Source organism: Vicia villosa, linkage group LG3 (assembly GCF_029867415.1).
Source record: "Vicia villosa cultivar HV-30 ecotype Madison, WI linkage group LG3, Vvil1.0, whole genome shotgun sequence".
NCBI lineage: Eukaryota > Viridiplantae > Streptophyta > Magnoliopsida > Fabales > Fabaceae > Vicia > Vicia villosa.
The window spans coordinates 58,151,942-58,166,204 of record NC_081182.1 but is presented as its reverse complement, the minus strand read 5'-3'; the positions used below and the strand labels follow the sequence as shown (position 1 = coordinate 58,166,204).

General features: G+C 39.5%; 1 protein-coding gene across 1 annotated transcript in view; it reads right to left on the bottom strand.

Moving 5' to 3' along the window:
• Positions 1-566: 566 nt before the first annotated feature.
• LOC131658143 (uncharacterized) overlaps positions 567-14,263 on the bottom strand; it is a 24,120-nt gene continuing 10,423 nt past the window's right edge. The window contains exon 2 of the mRNA XM_058927472.1: positions 567-732. Within this exon, the coding sequence (XP_058783455.1) occupies positions 567-732 (166 nt within the window). The remainder of the gene's footprint in view (positions 733-14,263) is intronic.

The following is a 14,263-nucleotide window of genomic DNA, read 5'->3' as shown; positions in this document are numbered from 1 at the left end:
GCCACTAAACCAAGTGAATCTGTTTCCCACACAAGGAAGATCAACCAGATTCATCTTTCCCACAAAATTATTAAAATCAGCCATGTCCCTTCTATTTATCTCTGCAGTTTTCCCAATTCTCTCGTCCACATCTGCGACTGTGTTGAAGTCTCCACCTATACACCATTCCTCCCCTATATCCAACTCTTTCCTCCTCTCTAAACATCTCCACGTCTCTCTTCTACTTCTTGCATTACAAGATGCATAGACATTAACGAAATTTGTACTCACCCCCTGAACCGTTGCTTTGACACCCACGAATCCCGGACCCCTGAAACTCAGAACCGGAACAAGGGCTTCAGGCCTCCACAGAATTACCAGTCCTCCAGAAGCACCTTGAGAATCGGTATTCGTCCACCCCACCTCTTTTGCGCCCCACATTTCTTCTGCCATTAGAGCATTAATCTCCTGAAGCTTCGTTTCCTGTATGAAACAGACGTCCACTTTCCCATATTGGTTTAAATAGCCAATCCTTTTTCTCTTGATGATACTTCCCCCTCCTCGGATATTCAGAGAAACTACAATCATCACAAACTACTCAATTGCGCCTTCGTCTTCTCAAACCCTTGTTTATCTCTAGCCTCCATGTCTTCTATATGATTTTGCATAACTCCTTCTTCACCCACACACACCAGACCCATGTTCACTAAGGAATCCTTCAGAAATTTTCCCACGTTTGATTCTTCATGATACCTGGCATTACATAGAAGAATGTCTGAATCCGTCATCGACTCGCAGCATAACACCGAACCCCCAGAGTAATTTTCTTCGTCATCTGCTTCCTTTGGGTCTTCTAGTCTTCTTGCTAGGAGTTTGGGCCGGAATTTAGGGTTCAGACAAGCAAAGTAAGGTTGACTTACCTCCACCTGTTTCCCCAGATCCTCTAACTCTTTTCTCTTTCTTTGTTTGGGCTTTGCCTTCTTGGACCGTAGGCATTCCTCGTCAAAAGAAAGGAAACCACCTCTTGGGCCCTGTCATACCCCAATTTTTGACCTAAGATACCACCTCATATCATTTGCATATGCATCATTTGCATCTCTAACAAATTGCATAGCTTGTGTTTGCTACTTGTGACTCAGCAGGATTTAATCAGGAAATCATTCATCAGTACAAGTAACAATCAATTAGGGTTTTGTTCTCCCTTCATCTCAAATGAATCATCTTCATCAACAATCAACATTTGGTCCTCAGAGATCCATCTCAACAAGCTCAAAGGCTCTGAATCGACTGAATTAGGGTTTTGACTGAAGATAGCACACTCCTGACTTTAGCTCAGGATTTGACATAATGACTTGGGACATGATATCAAGACCTCAAGTGCATCATTTTGACCTAATCCATTGGCTCATAACATCTCCTATACAAAGATTGATCAGACAAATCCTCAGATCAGGGTTTTGAACTATCAGGGACTGAAATCAGGGATCACATTTGGGAAACCCTAAAAATCCCCAGGAAGTCAATCAAAGGTTACAATCATCCTCAAATAATCCCTATGACAACATACAATGGAAGTTACATCTCAATTCAAGACCTACAGTCATCAATTTCATCTGGTCGACAATTAGGGTTTTTGACCTAATTCACTGAACAACTGACTTTTTAATCAGGAAATGATGCTACAACTCAAACCATGGCTCAATATCCTCTAATGCTTCAATATGATCCATTCATACCATTCATTTGATGAGGATAGCCTGTTTCATTTGAAATCTCCAGAAACGCGATTCGTCTGAAAAAGTCAACTATACAAGATCACCATTGACTTTTGGGGAATTTTGGTCAACCATGACTTTTGAAGTTTTGAATCATCAATATATGATATGAGAAGTCATTTGATCAAGGAAAATCAAGAAAATCAATCAAAAATCAAAAGTCAAAAATTTGACTTTTCATACTTAGAAAATTTTTCTAAGTGTTTTTCATGGTTTTTTCCAAACTTTGGAAGGGAATTTCTCAAAATTTCACCTACAAACTGAAAAAAACTTCCAACATGAAAGTTGTAGATTTTGATCCAATAAACAACTTTGACACATATAAATTTTTTCCATAAGATCAACCATTTAAGAGATATGGTGCTTCAAAGTTGGTATCTTATGAAAATTTCACTTAAAACTTCATTTTCTTCAAAGTTCATGGATCTTTTTCACCCATTTCCTTAAGAGACTTGAGGAAGCTTTCAACTAGGCTTTTGAAGTATGTAACATGAACTTTCCAAAATGTCAAAGAGCATGAAAAAATATGGAGTGTAGCTATGGTTTTGAATTTTGACATTAGTGACCATTTCACTTGAAATTTCAAGCCATTTTTGCAAAGTTATGAACCAATTTGCCAAATAATGCAAGTAATGATACACCAAAGCAATGATTGAATGATATTTTCTGGTTTAAGATCAGATAGGAAAGAGATAAGAAGCTTGGCCAAAATAACCATGGTTTAGTTACTTTTAACCATTGCATTAAATGTGAAAGATTCCTTTCTATCCCTTAAGCCAAATCATCAAACTTTGAAGCAACTTGCAAGGCTTGTATTCAGAATCCATGGCCTATAAATAGAGGTCATTACCTCATTCAAAATCACACCAAAACCTCACAAAGCATAGGTTTTCTCTTTCTTTCTTGAATTGCAAGTTTCATGTTTCAAAGTGAGGTAGAAATCCCAACCTCCAAATCCTTGAAGCTATGGCCAAAGTGATGATTCTAGCAAACCATAAACATCATATGGGATGTGTTTGAATCACTCATGCACCCAAAAACACCTCAAATCTCAGAATCACTACCTTACTTCCATATATGCATAACCTAAGCCTTATCATGCCAAAATCAATTCCAGGTCATTTCTATCCAAACTAACACTTCAAACACCATCCATATACTTCATATGAACTATCCAAACACTCATCATCAACCTGAAACATCAGAATCATCAAGCTCGATTCTCACTTGCTCCTACTACAGATCGGGTTCCACCAACTGATCCAGATGTTTTCAATCCACTCCAAGCATCCAGACACCTTCCATATGGTCCATTGAAGCTATCCAGATCATCAAACAACTTCTGTAACACCTCTACTGCAGAATTCGATTCCCAGTTTGGCCGTTTTTGAAGGTAAGTCACTTGAACTTCAAACTCATATTTGCACGCATCATAAATGAAATATTGCTTTGCCATCATGTTTCTGCATACATATGGATCATTAACCCTCAATCAATTGCATCATAACTTGCACATACACGATTTCAGATTGAATCATAGAATTAGGGTTCTTCGTGTTCATCAGAAAATTAACCATCTTAGAGCAAAAATAAATGAATTAAATGGTACCATCATGTTCCTGGTGAAAAATCGAGCAAGATAGGCTATTCACTTGATCAAAACAACACAGTTTTAGAGATTTTCAAATTTCAGTTGGGATTGTGTTCTTGGCGCGTTTTTTGGTTCAGAAATTTCAAATATCAATTTCAAAATATAATTAAATGAACGCGTATGTTTAACAAGCCACAAGCGTGGCTCAGTTGGTCCATGTTTTGGTCTGCAAGCGTGGGTGCGTGGGTTCAAACCCTTGTGGAGATAAAACCAATTTTTTAGCACCTATTTTCTTTCATTTTCTTCACAACTTTAACATTTAATTTAACCAATCAAATTAATTTATTTTCTCTTCATTTTTTACACACCTCTTATTTAATATACATATTTTGACAATATCAAAAAAAAATCACAAAAAAAGATTTATTTAATGTGTTTTTAATTAGGTTTAAAATGATACATTTTAAGTGTTTTTAAATACTTTAAATATTGTTTTTCATTTAATTTTCAAACCTAATCACTTGTAAATACTTTTTTGATCAAACCCTAATCACTTAGGTCTTAATTAAACATTAAAACTTGTTTTAAACTTAATTAAGTTGACTTTTGTCAAATTCAAATCGTTTTAAAGCGAGCGATCGCGATTCTTTTCAAAAAAACGATAAACCATTTCTTTTTGAACTATTGATTAAACCTTTTTAATTGATAAAATGATTTTCAAAATGAAGTGGGGCCTCTCGAATATTAGAGAGTATAAGTCCCTTTTGTCTTTCTTTGTACAGGAAACTTTTTCCAAAACCTTCACAGTTTTTTAACGCCAAATCTTTCAACTCTTTTTCAAAACAATCCACCCTGTTTTATGAAAATAAAACAGGGGCCTCTCGAATATTAGAGAGTGTAAGTCCCATTTCTTTTCTTTTTGTACAGTTTTCAAAACAATAAACTCTTTCAAAACAAACTTTCGAACAGTTTTTTCAAACGACGCGTCTGTAATTAAAACAGTCAACCATGTTTTGTAAATATACCATGGGCCTCCACGTAGGTATAAGTCCCAAGCCCTTTTGTACATACCCACTCTTGTACATGAAATTAGGTATTTCACTGTACACATACATTTTTGTACATATCTCATTTTGTTTTTAACTTTGAATAACAAACCAAAAATGAAGGTTTTCTTTAAATCTTCCCAAAAATATACCATGGGCCTCCATGTAGGTATAAGTCCCAAGCCCTTTTGTAAATACCTGTTTACATAGCTTTGAATAAACTCAAGTGGACTTCTCCCCGAGTGTGAGTCCCGAGCCCCGTGTATACAAATGGATCATGCTTACAGGTATATTTCCTTCATAAACTCCATTATATACACACACTTTGTCATATACATATATAATTGTTCATACCTGTTCATGTTTGTTCATACTTGTTCATGTTTGTTCATATGTGTGATGTGTGTGCTTATTCAACTTAGTACAACACTAGGTTCCCCATAGCCTCCTATTGGGCTTCGTGCAAAGAATCTCCCTAGTTTAGGTTAGGACATAGAGTATGGTTTCCCGGTGAAATCGCTCTAAGAGCTCAGACCAACTATACCATGCCTCCCCTTGGGCTTTGTACAAACGAGTGTCCCTCCCATAGCCTCCTCTTGGGCTTACAATGCAAGGACCCTGGATTGTCCCTCCCATAGCCTCCTCTTGGGCTTACAATGCAAGGACCCTCGGATAGCCTCCTCTTGGGCTTCGTACAAGGACCCACGGGCTTCTTATAAGCATCCCCAATATCCAAATCAAATACCCTAGGAGATTAGACATTTTTCATCTCTATGCTAGGAGTATCTCTTCTATATCATCACAAACAATCAATCAATCAATCAATCAAACTTCTTTTTGCCACAAGGCTGGCTAATCAATCAAACTTTTTTTGCCACAAGGCTGGCTAATCAATCAAACTGTTTTACCACCGTACTGGATGATTAATCAAAGTTTTTGTCACAAGGCTGACTTCATTGAAACTTTTGCCACAAGGCTGGCTGATTAATCAAAGTTTTTGTCACAAGGCTGACTTCATTGAAACTTTTGCCACAAGGCTGGTTAAACAAACAAAAACATCTTTATCATTCTAAGCACCCTAAGTGGCATGGCCCCGGGCTTATAATGAAAAGATTTTCAAACAAAACAAACAGATGTATGTGATGATATAGATTAGATACATCTAGCATTTAGACGACATTTGTCTATTTTCCTTTGCTTCCACTAGCATAAGTGGGAACTACGATTGCTCTGACTTTCTCAACATCCCTTTGAGAATACGTAGGCACAAGGTCGATCCTTGGCGAGCAAAAAAAAACAAAAAAAAAAACCATTCAAACCTTAGCACCCGTAGACCCCGAGCTACAGATGCTCTGATTCCCTTTAAGGGATATGTATGCAGAGGATCGCGATGATCTTTGCGAGCATAATCAAACAAACACCTTAGGTCCCACCTATTTCACAACAGAACCTCTCAATAACATGGAATGAAAAACAAAGCAAAGAAACCTATAGAGTACTATAGATACGTTGGGTGCTAATACCTTCCCTTCGTATAACCAACCCTCTTACCCGGAATCTCTCCCCCACTTTTTAGGTTATTGCAGCTTTTTTCCTTTTCCTACTTTGGAAACAATAAAAAGTTTGGTCGAAACAAAGAAAAATCATTTTTTTATGAGCACTCGAGCCCAAAGAAGGCATCAGGTGTCTCATCCCACAAAAAGAGGAACAAAACGATTTTTCGCCCGCGACAGAAAAATGGCGACTTCACTGGGGATAAACTTTTTATTGTTTCCAAAGAAAGGGTTATTTCTATTTGTTTTGTTTTTATTACATGTGTGGTTCCTTGGTCCTGTTACTTGTGTGATTCTGTTACAAGTGATACATTATGGACAAATCCTAACCCGGATTAAGTACACATAAGAATTAGGTGGAGGGTATAGTCATGTATGGCATACAAGGAGTTCAGTCCTTAAAAAGTCAGCATGAGAATCCTTCCGCTCAGTGGAGGTTCCTTGTTGGTAGTATATGTTTAGCAAGTTCAGTTGCGAAGACATTATTGCTTTCATTGAACTATAGAAGCTGAGTTGGCTGTAGAACCCCAACCCATCCTGACCTTATTAGGACGTGGTGCAGAAATGATCCAGGTGAAGACTTGGATAGTTGTCATGCGGAGAACCACACTCAGACGAGTTTTTCTTGAGAATAATTCTAGCTCACAAGTTCAGTTGTGCAAGCCGGTAATATCCGAAAGAAAAATGTAGACTCTGACGTATTAGTAGAACATGTTTTGCAGGTGATAAACCCTAGTACTATCCCATGTTTGGTTCTCTGACCTCATGCTCGTGACGCTGGACCTTTGAACCTATATGTACTATGTTTGAATTACCATGTTTGTAGTACCATGTTTGCGTTACCATGTTTGAACTACCATGTTTGCTTTACCATGTTTGAATATGTGGCATCCATGCATCCATGCATTCATACATTCATTAAAAAAACCCATCTTTTTCCATAAAAACATGATTTTTTCCAAAAAAAATTTAGAGAATTTTTCCTTGCAAACATTATAGGATTAAGTTATGGAGTGGGTAAAAAGGCATACCAAGAAGTACGGTTTCAAAGCTCCTAATGTAGAAAGACTGAAAGAGTTAGCATCTTTTGTACAAGATCCTTCTGATTTTAGGAAAAGCCATGGAAAGCTTTTGCCTATCTTGAACACTCATGTTGATGAAGGACTTCTCAAAACTCTGGTTCAGTTTTATGATCCCGTCTACCGGTGTTTCACCTTTCCAGACTATCAGTTGGTACCAACCTTGGAAGAATACGCCGATCTTTTGGGTATTCCTGTGTCTGACAAAATACCTTTCAATGGTTTGGAAGCCATTCCTAAGTCACCAGTCATTGCAGCAAGTATCCACTTGAAGAAATCTGAAATAGAAAGTAATTGGACTACCAAAGGAAATTTTCCGGGTTTGACTTCGCAGTTTCTAATAAAGAAAGCTTTTGATTTCATTGACACTGGTAGCATGATAGCTTTTGAAGCTGTATTAGCCTTGCTCGTCTATGGGTTGGTTCTGTTTCCCAACGTCAACGACTTTGTTGATATCAACGCCATAAAGATCTTTCTGATTGGAAATCCTGTTCCGACTTTGCTTGGTGACACGTATTTCTCTATCCATCATAGGAATCGCCAAGGTGGTGGAATCATTGTATGTTGTGCACCTCTTTTGTACAAATGGATTGTTTCACACTTACCTAAGTCCCATATTTTCACGGAAAACCGAGAAGGTTTGCATTGGCCTCGAAGACTTATGTCCCTTACTAATAATGATATCCATTGGTATGCTCTGGCTCGCTGCGGCACAGAAATCATTGATAGTTGTGGAGAATTCGCCAACGTACCTCTCATTGGCACACAAGGAGGAATTAACTATAATCCGGTCCTAGCCCGACGACAACTCGGGTATGCAAATTCAGTTAAACCAATTGGTCTCACAGTGGAATGCTACTTTTACCGAGAAGGGGAAGATCCTCAAAGGTTGAAGACAAGAATGGTAAGAGCTTGGTACGACGTCCGAAGAAAAGAAAAAGGTGGGGAAAGAAACTGCATTGCTACAAACGCCTATACCTGCTGGGTAAAGAAAAGAGCAAAGGAGTTTCAAATGCCTTATGATTATGAAAAACCCATGTTCCCTGTGGTGTCTCAACTACCCAACATTCCCATTGACACTACGGAAGAATACCAAGAGATTTTAGCCAAAATGAGGTTAGAAAAAGACGCTTGGGAAGAAAAGTTTCGCAAAACTGATGAGGAAAATAGAAAGTTGAAGAAAAGAGTGAAAGATCACGAAGAAACTCTCTATTATCAAGATGGATGGCTCATGAGCAAAGATGAGAAGATTCGTCAGAAAGATGCCGCAATCAGAAGATACATCAAAGAAAGCAAGAAAAATCCTGAAGCCTCGACAAGCAACGCTCCGATGCCTGACAATTGGAAGAATGTGGTTGACAAACTGAGGGCTGAAAAGGCCAAATTGAAAGCTTACTATGGGAAAGAAATCCTGAAGCTCAAGCTACACAACGCATTTGGTTCTTCGTCTGATGAAGATGCTTAGGATTTGTTTAGCTTTTTTATTTATCATTTGCTTTTGTAAGGAGCTACGCTCCAATGTTGTAACATTTCCCATTATTGCAAAAAAAAATGAAATGAATGAATAAAAGAATTGTTTGTGTTCAAATGTTTGCAAGGAAGTAATCTTTAAAATGTTTGGAAAAATCATAAATTTCTTTTTGCATACATCATTCTGCATATCGAGTCTGTTGTATAGATTCTTATCTTTTGGATCTTTCTCCATTAGATCGTCAAGCTGTCGCGTCTCAAAGTTTCTCGACCGCGTTCGCAATCAGATCACAGATACAATACTCGTTCAAGCAGAAGAAGAATAATGGAACACTCTGAACAAGAGAATATTGAGCTTCGTGGTACAGTGACCACTCTTCAGGAAAAGTTGGAAAGTCTCACTACTCTGGTTGACTCTTTAATGGCCGCACAAAATCAGCCACCGCCACCCAACAGCCAAGCTACGGTAACATCTGAAGTCACTACTCCAGTTTCTACAGTTGCGTTCGGTATTCCATCTTTCTCCATGCCAGAAGGTTGGGGCACGCCTTTCAGTTTTGGTACAGGTTTCCGCCATAATTTCTCTGGGGTTCAAACAGCTACAACTGAAGCGCCTACTGCACAAGGTTCGGCGTTTATTCCACATTCAGGGGTAACTTTTTCCCAAATCACTATGGCACTTTCTCAACCCACTATGACGGTTCCGACCCCTACGGTTCACACTGTTCCTTATGATGGCAATGAGATTTATCATGATCAAGGTGATAGCACAAATCAGCGTAATCTTGTAGGAGATCTCCAAGAACAGTTCAACAAGATTCAACTAGAAGTCAAAGCTATTCGTGGCAAAGATTTGTTTGGAAAGAATGCCCAGGAGCTATGTTTGGTTCCCAGTGTACAAATACCGGCTAAGTTCAAGGTCCCTGACTTTGAGAAGTACAAAGGTAGTTCTTGTCCGCAAATCCATCTTGTGATGTATGCTAGAAAGATGTCTACTTATGCAGATAATCATCAGTTGCTTATCCATTACTTTCAAGACAGTTTGACTGGTGCCGCACTGAAGTGGTACACAGGCTTGGATAGCACTAATATTCGGACTTTCAATGACCTAGGTGAGGCTTTTGTCCGACAATACAAGTATAACTCGGATATGGCTCCAGACAGAGATCAGCTCCGATCCATGGCCCAGAAAGACCATGAAGCTTTCAAAGAATATGCCCAACGATGGAGAGAAACTGCTGCTCAGATTAATCCACCATTAAAAGAAAAAGAGATGACAAAGATCTTCTTGAATACTCTCAGTCCGTTTTATTATGAACGCATGATTGCTAGTGCTCCAAGTGATTTCACCGAAATGGTAAACATGGGGATGCGTCTAGAAGAAGGAGTCCGAACCGGACGTCTGACTAAAGAAAGTGGATCTTCGAGTGGAACCAAAAAGTTCGGAAGCGGTTTCCCAAAGAAGAAAGAACAAAGTGTTGACATGGTATCCCAAGGGAAGCCAAGAGGAAACGTCAATCGACAACGACAGATTGCTGCTATTGCGCCAGTCGTTAATACAGCGCCGAATCCGGGATTTACCCCGCAATTTCAGCAACAACAGCCTCAACCACAGGCTCAGCAGCTGAACAATAATCAGAATCGTGTGCAAAGAGCTCCACAGTTTGATCCGATTCCGATGACCTACACAGAATTGTACCCTGCACTGATTGAAAGAGGCCTTATTCAAACTAAAGCACCACCACCAGTACCTGAGAGACTCCCATGGTGGTACAAAGCTGAGGTATCATGCCCTTATCATCAAGGAGCACCTGGCCATGATCTTGAGCATTGCATAGCTTTGAAATATGAAGTTCAGAGGTTGGTTAAATCTAATCTTCTCTCTTTCAGAAATTTGAATCCTAATGTGCAAGCAAATCCGCTGCCCAATCATGGAGGGCATGTTGTAAACATGGTATATGGATGTCCTGGTCCATACCGGGTCTATAATATCAATTACTCAAGAGCCGATTTGGTACAAATGCACGCTACTCTCTGTCGAGGGCAGAATTTTCGCCAACATCAATACGGTTCCTGCAGAATATGTTGTGTAGATCCTCACGGATGTTCAATTGTGAGAAGAGATCTCCAAGTTCTGTTGGATAATGGTACTCTTCAGATCTACCGAAATAGGGATGAAAATGAAGTTAACATGATAGGATGTTATCCGCATGAGCTTTTAGTCTCAAATATCAACTCGGAAATGCCTACAGTTAACGTCATCGTTCCTCATTTCAACATGCCTGAGCGCATGGAGGTTACTTACAACAAGCCAAAGGTTCCTATTGCTCCTTTGATCATTTGTCTACCTGGACCTGTTCCTTATGACTCTGACAAGGCAGTTCCATACAACTACAATGCTACAATGATAAAGGATGGACAAGAAGTTCCTTTACCTACTCTCTCATCTGTTGTAAACATTGCTGATGTAAGTCGTGTAACAAGAAGTGGACGTGTGTATACTCCACTACCTCCGAAACAGCCTGTTGCTCCTGCAACCGGACAAAATTCTATCAATACACCAGTGGGGAACCCTGTGGAAACTCCTGTTAGTAATACAAACACTGATGTTGGTCAATCCAGTGGAACCAATGTGAATCCTGATTTTGATGAAATTTTGAAGCTTATCAAAAGAAGTGAATATAAGATTGTGGATCAGCTTATGCAGACTCCTTCAAAAATCTCAATACTTTCATTGCTGTTAAACTCAGAAGCCCACAGGGAAGCCCTGATGAAGGTCTTAGATCAAGCTTTTGTAGACCATGATGTGACTGTTGACCACTTTGATGGGATAATAGCCAACATAACAGCTTGTAACAATTTAAGCTTCTGTGATGAAGAACTCCCCGAGGAGGGCAGAAATCACAATCTTGCTTTGCACATTTCTATGAACTGTCAGTCAGACTCTTTGTCCAATGTGTTGGTAGACACCGGATCTTCCTTGAATGTGATGCCAAAGACGACCCTCGCTCGTTTGTCTTACCAAGGAATGCCTATGAAGTTCAGTGGTGTAGTAGTCAAAGCATTTGATGGATCGCGAAAATCTGTTATCGGCGAAGTCAACCTTCCCATGACAATTGGTCCCCATACATTTCAAATCACCTTCCATGTCATGGACATTCAAGCTGCTTATAGCTGTCTGTTGGGACGACCATGGATCCATGAAGCAGGGGCAGTAACTTCTACGCTCCATCAAAAGTTAAAGTTTGTAACAAATGGAAAATTGGTAACAATAAGTGGAGAACAAGCCTTGATGGTGAGCCATTTATCCAATTTCTCTTTCATCAGTGCTGATGATGTGGAAGGAACTCCGTTCCAAGGTCTCTCTTTAGAAGACGAATCTTCCAAAAAGAAAACATCGATCTCTTCTTACAAAGAGGCGGTAAAAGTAGTGAAAGATGGAACTACCACTGGCTGGGGGCAAGTTGTAATCCCTACCAAGAATGAAACTAGAACGGGTCTCGGATGTTCACCAACATTCTCAAACTGCACCAAGAAGGATGAAACCCTTCGTCCGATCAAAGAAACGTTCCATAGTGGAGGGTTCCTTAACCCAGTTCCTCAAGAGGTTAATGTCCTTATCGAAGAATGTATCGAAGAAGGTCTACCTGATCCTGAAGAAGAATGGAAATGTTATCTCAATGACTTGGGATACATATCTCAGGAAGAACCACATCCTCCTTCAGAGAAATCCAAAGGCAAAGAAACTGAGCCTGTTCCTGCAGAAATCTGGGACACCTTGGGACAACCAAGTGGAAAATTTGATTACATGGTGAAATATTCTGCACCTGAAAGTTACAAGATTGCGATTGAGGATATCCAACCAACTGGATGGGGAGATTCCTTTGAATATAATAGTCAACCAGAAGAGGCTTACCAATGCTCTCAATTTTCTCAGCAGCCTGAAGCTACTGAAGATTTCGGATTCAATGCACCTGCCAAGGTTAATAATCCTGAAGATGGTTATTATCACATAAATGCCATTTTTGAAGATGAAGGGGAAGATGGTCCCGCAACTGACTCGGAAAGTGTCGCTGACAATGAGTCTCTTCATCCTGAAGACTGGGAAGAACACCCTGAAAATTCTGAAGATTGTGACTCGTCTTATGCTCTTCAAGAAGTAGAAGAAGACCGTTTCAACTCTACAAAGAACAAGAGTGACAAACCAGGACCTTCAAATCCTGCTCGACCAGCGGTCAATGTCAATACTGAAGATAATTCTGAGGAGAATTTTCCTGAATACATAATACACAGAGGAGTTCGTTGCTACTGGAAAGCTATCGACGTTCCGAATGTTGTTCGCCGCTCAAAGTAATCACCTCGCTGTTATTTTGACCTCCTGCCTTGCCCAAAGCAGAGAGATGTTTTATAGGGCTTTGCTTTTAAATGTTCCGCCCAAATAACTTTGTGTATAGGGCTTTGTTTTAAAAGTTTCCCTCTTTGTCCTGCCCAAGACAAATGAGTTTGTGTTTAGGGCTTTGTTTCAAAAATGAATCATAAATAAAGTGTCATTTTGAATTCCCTACATTATATGTTTTATTTTTTGCTTTTTTCTGGAAATGGTAATCCTAAAAAACCAAATAAAAAAAAATAATAAAAAAAAACTTTTCAAAAAAAATCTGCATACACTCTTGCATTCATAAATTTTCTGAAATAAATATAAATCACATGTGCAGATTTACTATTGATAAACCCATTGAATGCAATAACCCTATGCCCTCTCCCAACTTTGAGTTTCTTGTGTTCGAAGCCGAAGAAGAGGAAGAAGAGAAGATCCCGGACGAGATCTCTCGATTACTTAAGCACGAGGAAAGAACCATTCTGCCTCACAAAGAGCCTTTAGAAAAGATCAACTTGGGTTCTGAAGAAGACAAAAAAGAAGTGACCATTGGATCGCTGCTTGATGCTGATACCAAGAGTAAGTTGACAGACCTTCTCAAAGAATATGTTGACGTGTTTGCCTGGTCCTACCAAGACATGCCTGGGTTGGATACCAATATTGTTCAGCATTATTTGCCATTGAAGCCAGAATGTCCGCCAGTTAAGCAGAAATTGCGAAGGACTCACCCTGATATGGCTAACAAGATCAAAGTGGAGGTTCAAAAGCAACTCGACGCAGGTTTTCTAGTCACCTCTGAGTATCCTCAATGGTTGGCCAACATAGTGCCAGTTCCGAAGAAAGATGGAAAAGTCAGAATGTGTGTTGACTACCGTGACTTGAACAAAGCCAGTCCAAAAGATGACTTTCCATTACCACATATTGACATGCTGGTCGATAACACCGCTAAGTTCAATGTCTTTTCCTTCATGGACGGGTTCTCCGGTTATAATCAGATCAAGATGGCTCCTGAAGACATGGAGAAGACATCTTTCATCACCCCATGGGGTACTTTTTGCTACAAAGTGATGCCGTTTGGATTAAAGAATGCAGGCGCAACTTACCAAAGGGCAATGACTACTCTCTTTCATGACATGATGCATAAAGAAATTGAAGTTTATGTGGACGACATGATAGCCAAGTCCAGCACAGAAGAAGAACATATTGAATACCTTTTGAAGTTGTTTCAACGACTAAGGAAATATCAGCTTCGCTTGAATCCTAACAAATGTACTTTTGGGGTTAGATCTGGAAAACTCTTGGGTTTCATTGTCAGCCAAAGAGGTATTGAAGTAGATCCCGACAAAGTCAGAGCTATTCAAGAGATGCCTGCACCAAAAACTGAAAAGCAAG